Below are 12,755 nucleotides of genomic sequence, written 5' to 3'. Positions count from 1 at the left end.
ATAATAATAATAATAATAATAATAATAATAATAATAATAATAATAATAATAATAATAATAATAATAATAATAATAATAATAATAATAATAATAATAATAATAATAATAATAATAATAATAATAATAATAATAATAATAATAATAATAATAATAATAATAATAATAATAATAATAATAATAATAATAATAATAATAATAATAATAATAATAATAATAATAATAATAATAATAATAATAATAATAATAATAATAATAATAATAATAATAATAATAATAATAATAATAATAATAATAATAATAATAATAATAATAATAATAATAATAATAATAATAATAATAATAATAATAATAATAATAATAATAATAATAATAATAATAATAATAATAATAATAATAATCCTTTGAAGGCTAAAAGTATCAGGGAAGGGTTACAGCGGGAATGAAAATGAAAGACTTCACAAAGGCCTCACAAATCTAATACCCTCGTAGTCATAAGAGAACACCAAAGCAGGTTGGAGAGGTAGGGTGAAAGAAAGGAGCCTGGTAGAAGTAACTGGAAATAATGCCAGTCTCAGGAAGAGGCCACGTGGTCGCCAGTCCATTTTTCCAAGTTGAGAGCTCACTCCTTTTAGTAGCCTTTTACGACAGATACGGAATACTGTGGATGTTTTCTATGTCCTTGCCTACAGGAGTAGATCAATCTCCAAATTATTTACCATATTTCTCCTAAGGAGCTTATGATGTGCATGACTGATCTCGAGGTGATTTTTATGTATTAAATTTCTCTTAGTAACTATGAAGCTTGCTTTTCAAACCCTCGCTGAATAAGGAACAAAACAAAGTAATGGTTTGCTTCAAAGACATTCCTGAGAATGGCAAAACATTTTGTCTCTGTAAGAGAGTAATTTTTGATCTGGAAGTTCTGGCGAGGCATTTGGATGTCTATATTAATCACACATCAATCCTTATATTTTGGTGGTACTACTCACTTAAAAGTAACTTGGGCAATATTATTAGGATCCTGACAATTTATCTTCAATTTTTGTGAAGACCAACAATGTCAGATTAATCTTTCTTTTTGGTGCTAAAAGTGATGTTATCATCCTCATAACAGCCAATATGTCTGAGTTCTGGCAAAACTATCCTACATAACACAGTAAATTATATGAACTTTCAGAAAAAATATTAATTAAACTGCAAACTCAGGACTATAATGTAAATGAGGTAGTCACAATGCGATTCCAATTGGTTGTTGGATAAAAATGATACAAAAAAATATAATATTACAATAATTGGGGATATGAATAGAGAATGTTTCTTTATATAGTTAGGATTTCCTTCCATAGAAGAATTTGACAAACTGAACTCTCAAATAGCAAAAGAAATTGCCCTTTAGGGCATATTACTATGGGACTACATTTAACATTTATTGAAGCAAATTCTGAATGTAATTTTAGTCTTACAAATTAAGAAAAGGAAAAAATACTTACAGCCGCTACTAAGGAATTGCGTCCTACCCACACACAGCTGAGGAATGGCAGGAATTCTGTGCGTAGTTTGTTCACAGCCATCTGACGAGTAGCATCAGCAACCGAAACGGAAGAATCATGAGCCACCCAGCACACTCGATTCCCATCACCAGAGAAAGCGACACTATGAACCCAGCCTCCTAGTTAAAGCACGATTAAAACTACCATAGTAGTAATATTTGTAAACACCTATTTAATACGATACTTCCATTTTCCTGACATACTACTAAAATATCAAGCTCTGAAACTATCTGAAGGAATTAATAACATATTTAGAAATCATGACAAAAGCACACTCTAACTAACCCAAATGAGAAATGACAAAAGTATAGCTGAAAAAAAAGGAATGGGAGAAAAATCAGAAGAAAATACATTAACTTTTTAGATTTTCTTGTAAAATACACTGATTATTTCTATTTGGGTAAAGCAACACTACGTAAGGAAAGGAAGAATTAAAACTGAAAGGAACTGGCCCCAAGATTAGAACTAAAAGGGAACTACTTACATGGCAAAAATGTTGAGATGTGTAAACACACTTAAGAAAGTAAAACATCTATTCTACAATTGTATATTTTCTGTGTCTTATAATTTTTGAGAAGATAACTACTAGATAAGAAAATAAGTGGAAACTGAATCTGAAAATTCAAAGATTCTATCCCACATAGTACAATCTATTACAAATTTCTATAAACAAAATATATCTGTATTATAACAGAATTCTAACATGTTACCAGAATTGCAGGTGTCCCAATGTAGGCAGAACTCTCCCGATTAAAGCCAGTTGGGATTGGTAAAAACATGATTACCGCAAAGACGATATTTGATATTACTTTGCCTCTACTTTTAATTGTCCATTTATGATAGCTCCAAATATTAACATTATAAGTACAAGAATAGCCAAAATGAGTTACAATCATCACCAAAGCATTATTTTTACTTCAGTATTTTTCCCCCTGTATAAAAGTTGTGTCTTCTGCACCCCAAATTTAGCATCAATAATATATCTTAACTGTAGTTATGATGTTTGTACAGGGGGAAAGTTATGATGTTAATACTTGGAACCATCGATTAGAACAATATTTCATATAAATAGTCTCTACTTTTAACTATCCATTAGTTCGCCTCCGTAACGTAACGGTTAGTGCTATTAGCTGCCATCCTTGGAAGCCCGGGTTCGATTCCCGGTACTGTCAGAAATTAAAAACTGACAGGAGGGCTGGTATGTGGTTAAAATGGTACATGCAGCTCACCTCCATTGGGGGTGTACCTGAAAAGAGCTCCACTACCTCACGATGAGGACACGAGTTTACTTAATGTCCATTAGAAGAATGCGAGGTTTTGAATTAAAAGGCTGTATGGTAAAGGTAATGATCAACATATGAAAACGGTGCTTGCAATACAGTACTTCGTTCTCACATAAAGGGGGAAGATGCCTATGATGCGCACTATAATGTGCGTCCCTCACACTTCCATGTTTCTCTTGGGGAAGCAAAAATGTCATTAAAGAGCAAACACTGCAACACACTAAACTTCTATTCATCAGTAGGCTTTGAAAACGCATACATAAGTACTTATTTTTACTCTCGTGGAAGTATAGAGGAAGAAAAAGTAATTTATGCTAAAGCACCATTTGTCTTACAGTCAGTTAAACATAGTCATAATTTCTGTTTCTAATGACGGTTACAGTAATTTACTCACAAAGTTATTTCCAGATTTAAAAATTTCTGAGAAATATTCATGTGGGTGCAGTGAAAATGATTACCACAGAACTTGGTCTATATTTGAAAGTGCAAATTATTCAGCAGTTGAATAAATCTATTTACTGTTCCCTTGCTTTGGACTCATTCAATAAAAAGATAAAAACTTATAGTACACTATTTTTCATGTGAAGTAGGTGCCTTAACTAAACTTCTCTCATTTAACTCATTTTATAGCAGTACCACAGAAACACCCAAATTGACCGAAGCAGGAAGGTTGAAAAAAAAAAAAAAAACCACAGGCATCTTTGCCACAGAATGCCAATATTTTATGTTGCTGGTAATTCCTTTCTTAATTTTAGAAGGAATAAAAGTGTATTCATCGAACTTTGGAAAGAAAATCTGAACTTCATTGCAGCAGGCAATAGCTGTCATCTGAATAAGACCACAAAGCGTGCAGCAAATAATCTTAGAACTGATGTGGAGGCCATCATAATTAAGATATACAATGAATTCTATCATTCTATAAATAGAGTAATGCAGTTGAAGGAGTATTTTGCTTGAATGAATGCTGAATGGCTAGAGCTACAGCTACATTCCTTAATAATGTTCAAAATAGTCTCAGCTGCCAATACATAAAAACAGACTAAAGTAAGAAAATTATTTTTTAAAACTTACAAAATGCTTCATTACAGAAACTGCTATAATCATAAGCATCCTTATTTTTGCCTGATCTTGATTAAAAACTGGATGGTACAACTGCCTATCAAAATTATTATACAAGAGAGGGACAATATTTTTAAGAATGGTAATGCGAGCAACTGAATAACAACGATTCAATATTATTTCCTATCTATTGAGGAAACAAGATACAGTGAAAACTCGATTATCCGCTCCGGCAAACTACATTTTCCCGAATTTTTCGTTCAAATGACATGGACATACAAGCATCTTAAAAATCCCACCCTATGCGTTCCTCAAAGAAACTATTTCCCACATCAACCATAAATAAATTTCAGTCCCATCAATTCTAAATCCTAAAACAAGTATTTTTTGAGAAACAGTAGGTATCTCATGAAAGGATGGCTATGACATACCTGTGGATCTTGGCGTTACAACCCTGTCATTGCGGTTATTTAGAGCAAGTACTGTACTGGTAAAGTGATCGGCGGTGAACCTGCACAAGGGACCATCTTAGCATCGCAATCAGGTGGTATTATTTACAGAAACCTCGGAAATCATAAAGCAGAGTGGCCTCTACAATCGGAAGGAGACAGAGAGCATTCCAACAGCTAGCTCTACTTGAAGACAGAATGAGTTTCTTCAAATGTTCATACTTTTAAATCATCAACATTATGTCCAGGGTTAGATGTTTATTTTTTTCGACTTTTTTTCAACTCTATGACAGGTATTTGGCATTTTGCTCATGGCACTATATAGTCACTGAGCTTTCAGGCAGGAATCAAAATTGTTCCTTCCTAACATGAATCTATGTTCTCGAGATTAGAACAGACCTTGCACCTTACATATAAAGCCATGGGGGGGTCTTGGGATTGTCTGTTACTGTTTTGGTCCTAATGTAAGATGGGGAATTTTTCTTTTACGTTTACATCCTTATAAGAAGGCAGTCGTTTTATATGCGCAGTGTAACGTTTAAAAAGTTTGCTTAATTTCCCACTCGTACTGGCTTGTGCAGTGAGTGTCTCAACGTGTTTTCCAGCTGAGATCAAGGTCACGAGTAAATAAACATTTCTGGAGTTTTGATGATTATTTTCTCTTTCCAGTTTGCCTGTGGTTAGTGACCGACAGAATTGAATATAATTCATTTGAGAACTTTTGAAAACTGATACTTAATCGATACATTCTAAATCATATTCTCGAGTTAAACATAACCTTATAAAGTCAATGTAGGCATAATTTATGCAGTACAAGACTACCATAAGCTTCCTACGAACAGTATACCGGTGACCAATAAAAGAAAGAGGGATTTCGCCATCGTGTTGGGTGCTTTTGTATTCGACGTTCTTTATTTTATTAGATTAGAGAATTAAAAAGTCCTTGAGATCAATTGTTGTTTAGTTTGGCGTTATTTATGAGGTATTTTTTGATAACCGTTGCTGACATGAAAGAAGTTTTCATGGGAAACTGACAAAGTTTCCCCAGTAAAATTGAATGTAAAGTATCAAGACTTTAACTCGTGTAATTAATGTTTGTAGCCGGTCCCGCATTCTAGCTTACCTGCCTCTCACCTGCAGGCCCCAGGGTTTGATTCCTGGCCAGGTCACGTATTTTTATTTGGATATGAGGGATGTTTCCAGAATCACCCTGCCTAGAGAACCAGCAGAGAGGATTCATCACACTGTCCATGCGTCACCTCAATCTGCAGGCATTCGGGCTGAGCAGCAGTCACTTGGTAGGACAAGCCCCATTAGGGCAGTAGTTTGGTTTGGTTTGGTTTGGTTTGGTTTGGTTTAGGAGTGTTTGTAAGATTATAATTATACATATTTCATTATTACGATGTTTAGCCAAATTGTTGATAGTTTTTAATTTGTTCCCAGATTTTCCATTATCCCGTATTGTACGTTTTTTCCCTGGGGTCCCTCAAAAAATGGAGAATTGAGGTTCCACTGTATCCTGCTCTTACATACCACAAACAGTAAGTGCTTCTGGGATTGTACATAAAGGGTGGTGTGCACCAACCAAGAGTAAGTTCTACTTCCGTAGTAAAGTACTCTTGAAGTCAGCATTCGGCGACTTCCATACAAGAGTAAATTACTTCCGAAGTATTTTAGTCCTTTCAGATACTTCTGGACTAAATTACTACAAGAGTAAAATGTTGAAGAGCACCATTTTGTAGTATATTACTAAAGAAGTAAATACTGCACGAATATAGGTTAGAATTTACTCTCACGTCGTGCATGGAGTAAGCTAAGTTTAGACTTGTTGACTAATGATAATATCGTGGTCCTTTCAGATACTCCTGGACTAAATTACTACAAGAGTAAAATGTTAAAGAGCACCATCTGGTAGTATATTACTAAAGAAGTAAATAATGCACGAATATAGGTTAGAATTTACTCTCACGTCGTGCATGGAGTAAGCTAAGTTTAGACTTGTTGACTAATGATAATATCGTGCCATATACAGGGTGAAGCAAAAGGACGAACTTTTGTGAGAGACATTTCTTTTATTGCTGGCATGTGAGGAGTCGCGCTGCGACGCCCGAGTGCGCGAATTTCGCTTCACCCTGTATGAGAGGAAAGACGTTTCAAACGTGTTTATAGATTACTTAGATTATATTGACGATCTTGTCACAGAAAACGACGGGAAATGTAATAGTGCGTAGGCCTACAGTGCGTGAAAGGCGAGAGCCGCATAATATGCACACGGAGAGTTTCAGGAATGTTTTTGGTCTTAGGAAGGAATCCTTTACTTTCCTTCTAAATCTACCCCGAGATCACTTACAGCTGAATTCCTGTCTTAATTTTCTTGCATCTCTCAAATTACAGTTGCTGTGTGCCCTACGAGTGTTTCGTACCAGAACATTACAGTACAGTTGCCGGTGATCTAATTAGCATTTACCGCACAACTGCTGGCCATATCTTTCATCGCGTGGTTAAAGCACTAGTTAAGGTTAAGAGGGAGGTACGCCTAAAAATGATGATGATTATTCGGAAAATAAAAGGATATTCTTCACGATGGCAGGTTTCCACACATCGTGGGTGCAACTGACTGTGACTGCACGCATATTCCCATTTTTTGCCCCCTCAGTGACAACGGTGAACTTTTTAGAAATCGGAAGAGTTATTTATCTTTTTTTTTCAATTTGCTTAACGTCGCACCGGCACAGATAGGTTTTATGGCAACGATAGAGTAGGTAAGACCTAGGGATTGGGAAGCGGCCGTAGCCTTATGGTACAGACCCAGCATTTGCTGTTGTGAAAATAGGAAAATTTCGCTGTGGATGCAGGCGATCTATATGAAGAAACCACCATCAGTTTTAATTTTTCCCACGCGTCCATGACTTTCTGCTTTGCTTCCGCCTTCTCTTTTAAGTCCTTCCACGGAACCCTAACTTGCTCTTCGCTGTGTTTTCCGTCACTCGAAGCATTTAATTTTTCTGTCACGGCTTTCCATGAATTTCTTTTCCTATCCAGCATCTTTATGTTGTGTTCCTTACACCCTATATCCTTTGCATAGATCGTCATTAGCTCTTTTACAAGATATTAGAATCATTCCGTATTGACGGTTTTCACTTTACAATGGCGAAAAATGAGAGTATCCTCCTATTCAATACATCATATATTCCGTCATTAGATGGAGCAAACAAATTCAAACATGTTTCGGCTCGCTTGAGCCATCTTCAGTGAAAAAATTAGGGGGGTTGGAATAATTTACATAATATAAGTTGAAAAAATGCTAAAAAACATAATGAAAGAGCAAATGAAAAAAGATGGCTCAAGCGAGCCGAAACATGTTTGAATTTGTTTGCTCCGTCTAATGACGGAATATATGATGTATTGAATAGGAGGATACTCTCATTTTTCGCCATTGTAAAAATAGCTCTTTTAACAAGCATTTATCTTTTTCGCTTACTTTTCCCCCGTTTCCTATCGCACATAACCTTATCCATTTAGATTTCATTAAAGAAGATACTCAAACACAACGCTACTCTGCGAGTAACGAACGCTACTTCTATAGCAGTAACTGAAAGAGTAAATTGTACTTCAACTCTCCGACATTACTTCCGGAGTAAATAATTCCCGTAGTAATTTACTTCTGTAGTAAGGACTTCTTTAGCAAACGCTACTTCCATAGTAATTTACTCCAAGATGGTGCACGCCACCCAAAGAGTTCAATCTCCAATCTCCAATGAATTTAACTGTCTAACACAAGCTGAATACATTTTTTAACTCTAATGTTTTGGTTGAAGTACTCACCTCCAGCTGGAGAATTAGGAAACTCTGCTAGCATCTGTCCTAGAGTCATTTTCATTCCCCAGGGAGAAGGTGATGGCATTTCTTCTATATCTTTAATAAAGGCTGAAAATACCCGCACCTGGAAATGTAAAATATAAAAACAAATGTAACAAAATTTTACAAGGCTTAACTAATAATACTCTTATAAAAATCAGCCACGTTGTGTAAGGGTAGCCTGTCTTGCCTTTTACCCAGATGCCCTGGGACGATTCTCACCTCATTCAAAGATTTTAATTCTAGCTTCAGACCAACTGATGAGATGCTGATACGAGAAGCACAGGATCTAGTCATGAATGCCAAACAATACAGCTGAAAATTCATCATGTTGACCATGTGGTTCTTCCATATCTGCAGATCATCTGACAGGATTGTCTTGGCAGGCCCATGGCCCTTAAAAGGGCTATATGTATTAGATTCTTTTTTGTGTTCACTGTTATTAAAAAAATGCATCTGGCATAATGGTTCTTGATTAATTAGTATTCCAATCTATCCTTACAAAATTTCTTGCTTAATATGCTCTCATATAATATGCTACATTGGTTAAAAAGTGTGCATTTCAGAGCTGTCATCAAATGTCCCACTGAACATGCTCTATGGCAATGACTGAGCTCTTACTTCCCTGAGTTTTCTACAAAGGGCAAAGTACAACTGCAGTAGCCTAGAGTACTGAAAAACACTGCCAAGGTCTTTACATGGGGAAGTGAAATAAAGGAAGGTACTCAACAGTGTAAATATTTTACAACTAGGGCCCGGGTGTTCATGGCCTAAAAATGCACAAGTTAATGTCACATTTTCCTCATATGAATTTGGAATAAACAACCCTTGATTCATGGAGAACATAATATATACATACATTACGTACATTATCATTAAAGACTGTTATACCTTTCAGCGTTCAGTCTGCAAGCCTCTGCGAATATACTAAACGTCGCAACAATCCTCTATTTGCAACTAGTGTTGTGGCCTCATTTGGTTCTATACCTCTTATCTTTAAATCGTTAGAAACTGAGCCTAACCATCGTCGCCTTGGTCTACCTCTACTTCTCTTACCCTCCATAACAGAGTCCATTATTCTCCTAGGTAACCTATCCTCTTCCATTCGCCTCACATGACCCCACCACCGAAGCCGGTTTATGCGTACAGCTTCATCCATCGAGTTCATTCCTAAATTAGCCTTTATCTCCTCATTCCGAGTACCCTCCTGTCATTGTTCCCACCTGTTTGTACCAGCAATCATTCTTGCTTCTTTCATGTCTGTTACTTCTAACTTATGAATAAGATATCCTGAGTCCACCCAGCTTTCGCTCCCGTAAAGCAAAGTTGGTCTGAAAACAGACTGATGTAAAGATAGTTTCGTCTGGGAGCTGACTTCGTTCTTACAGAATACTGTTGATCGCAACTGCGAGCTCACTGCATTAGCTTTACGACACCTTTATTCAATTGCAAGAATTCATAAATGTATTAAGATTTACTTTAAATAATAATTACTTCACATTTAATCAAAAGATATATCAGCAAATGTGCTTAGGAATGGGTGACCCTGCATCAGGTATACTAGCTAACATTTATATGGATCATTTAGAACACGTTAAAATTTTAAATAACATAGATGGACTAAACCTTTGGCTGAGATACGTGGATGACACGTTTGTTATAATAGACAGTAAACTGAACAATAGTGATAATATTTTGGATTTCTTAAATAAATTAGACAGGAATATAAAATTCACTAAGGAAGATGAAAGGAACAATTCATTAAGTTTCCTAGATATAAATGTAAAGAGAGCAGAAAACAAATTTGACTTCCAGATTTATAGAAAACCGACGTTTACTCCAGTAATGATCAAAAATGAGTCACTCCACCCCAACTCTCACAAACAGGCAGCATTTTTGAGTTTGGTTTACAGAGCCCTAAAAATTCTACTAACAAACAAGAATTTAAAGAAAGAACTTGATTTTATAAAAGATCTAGCACTCAATAACAGTTACAAAATAGAAATGATTAACAAAATCATTAATAAGGTGAAAATAAAATTGGCCACTAATCTTGTACCAGATAAAAATAAAAAATCCAAATTTGCAACTTTCACATTTACTAACCCAGCTATATACCAAATCACTAATACCATCAAAAAACAAAATATTAACATTGCTTTCAAGACGCAAAACACAAACCGAAACGTTTTCTTCAACCACAATAAAGTTAATACAAATAGTAATCAATACCAAGGATCTGGAATATATAGGCTCACGTGCGCAGAGTGCAATTTTTCATACGTTGGCCAGACTGGCCGAAGCTTTATAATAAGATATCTAGAACATGTAAATGCAGCCAAACACAGGAAACATTCTGCAATGAGTACACACATGCAAGAAACTGGACACAGTTTTACAACTATTGAAAGGGCTTTAAAAATCTTAAGAAGAGTAGAAAAAGGAAAAGAAATGATGGAACTGGAAAACATATACATTCATTTAGATCAACAATACAATAAAAATAAAAACCTAAATGACGAAATAGAAATAAAGAATCCTATCTTATCACAATTACCGGAACTAATACAAATACTCAAATCAGATATAAATAAATTCTATAAACATTTTAATCCGATAAAAGTTAATGGCTTATTGACACAAACGAACTCAATTCCTCCCCTCACTTCCCCTAGACTATCCCCTCCACAGTCTACTGCAGCTACCAATGCGCCGCCTACCTTAACTTCCCCTTCCCCCTCCCCGCCAAAACGTAAACTCATCCACACTCACTCATACAACACAAGAAGTGCAAACAGGATAACAAGTAGTTCTCAAGAGGCTAGGAGTAACACCAAACAATTACGAAGCAGAAAGGAAAGCAAGTGACAATTCTTCCAATAAGATGTTATAAAGAAACACAATCAAAACCATAAACATATAATTTTTATCTTTCATTACAGATACACCAAAGAGCCATTATGGAACGTTCGAGAACATTTTAAACCCAATATCACATCAAAAAGTGTTTCATCAACAAGTTTGTTCACAAACAATTTTACCCCATTGATAATATAAATTAATATCAATACATTTTATAAATGTTACTCCAGCAACGAGAACAAGTCTATCGACCATAATGACAATTATCAACTGCAGAAAATATTCAATACTGTTATGAAGTCTTAATGACAATTATACAAGTTAAGCAACGGGAACCAACACAACTAGCCAGATATCTAAGTTTTTTATTTTATTCTTATTTTTTAAACAATTTTAAAAGATGTTCAGCGGATGAGTTTTGGCGATAAAATGTTTGGACTGAAGAAGATTTTAGACAAAAAGTGTTAACATAAGACATAATTTTATTGTTGTGTGACTTTTAAAATGTTATAAGATTGTCAATTACTTTTATAGGAGTAATCTTGAACCAAAAGAATTGTTTTATGATCTTACACAATCTTAGATTAATGATAGTTTGGCTGATGATGCTCACGAAAAGGAGCGAAACATGTACCATGTAAACATCATAATAAATATGTAAGTTTCTAATATATTTTTATTGTATTGAAAAGGTGGCAATTGGCAAAACTAAAGGAATTGTATCACCTTTATTCAATCTCACTATATTACCATCCTGGGAGAACACACAACCTAAATACTTGAAATGATCGACTGTTCTTCTTTTTTTTTTCTTTTTGCTTTACATCGCACCGACACAGATAGGTCTTATGGCGACGATGGGATAGGAAAGGGCTAGGAGTAGGAAGGAAGCAGCCGTGGCCTTAACTAAGATACAGCCCCAGCATTTGCCTGGTGTGAAAATGGGAAACCACGGAAAACCATTTTCAGGGCTGCCGACAGTGGGGTTCGAACCTACTATCTCCCGAATACTGGATACTGGCCGCACTTAAGCGACTGCAGCTATCGAGCTCGGTGATCGACCTGTTCTAGCTTTGTATCACCAATCTGACATTCAATTCTGTTGAATTTCTTACCTACTGACATCAATTTAGTCTTCGAGAGTATAATTTTCATACCATACTCATTGCACCTATTTTCAAGTTCCAAGATATTAGACTGCAGGCTTTCGGTACAATCTGCCATTAAGACCAAGTCGCCAGCATAGGCCAGAGTGCTTACTACATTTCCACCTAACTGAATCCCTCCCTGCCATTTTATACCTTTCAGCAGATGATTAATGTAAACTACGAACAGCAAAGGTGAAAAATTGCAGCCTTGTCTAACCCCTGTAAGTACCCTGAACCAAGAACTCATTCTACCATCAATTCTCACTGAAGCCCAATTGTCAACATAAATGCCTTTGATTGATTTTAATAATCTACCTTTAATTCCATAGTCCCCCATTATAGCGAACATCTTTTCCCTCGGTACCCTGTCATATGCTTTCTGTAGATCTACGAAACATAAACACAACTGCCTATTCCTCTTGTAGCATTTTTCAATTACCTGGCGCATACTGAAAATCTGATCCTGACAGCCTCTCTGTGGTCTGAAACCACACTGGTTTTCATCCAACTTCCTCTCAACGACTGATCGCATCCTCCCTTCCAAGA

The 12,755-nt window shown here is 35.5% G+C and overlaps 1 protein-coding gene across 2 annotated transcripts in view; it reads right to left on the bottom strand.

Annotated features, from left to right (window-relative positions):
• Arpc1 (Actin-related protein 2/3 complex, subunit 1A) overlaps nt 1-12,755 on the bottom strand; it is a 246,348-nt gene that overhangs the window by 108,821 nt on the left and 124,772 nt on the right. For both annotated transcript variants that reach the window (XM_067147448.2, XM_067147447.2), the window contains exons 6-7: nt 8,167-8,284; nt 1,491-1,669 (exon numbers count right to left, since the gene is read on the bottom strand). In XM_067147448.2, the coding sequence (XP_067003549.1) occupies nt 1,491-1,669; nt 8,167-8,284 (297 nt within the window). The remainder of the gene's footprint in view (nt 1-1,490; nt 1,670-8,166; nt 8,285-12,755) is intronic.

Source organism: Anabrus simplex, chromosome 5 (assembly GCF_040414725.1).
Source record: "Anabrus simplex isolate iqAnaSimp1 chromosome 5, ASM4041472v1, whole genome shotgun sequence".
NCBI classification, from domain to species: Eukaryota; Metazoa; Arthropoda; class Insecta; order Orthoptera; family Tettigoniidae; genus Anabrus; species Anabrus simplex.
This window is presented reverse-complemented; position numbering and strand designations above follow the sequence as displayed.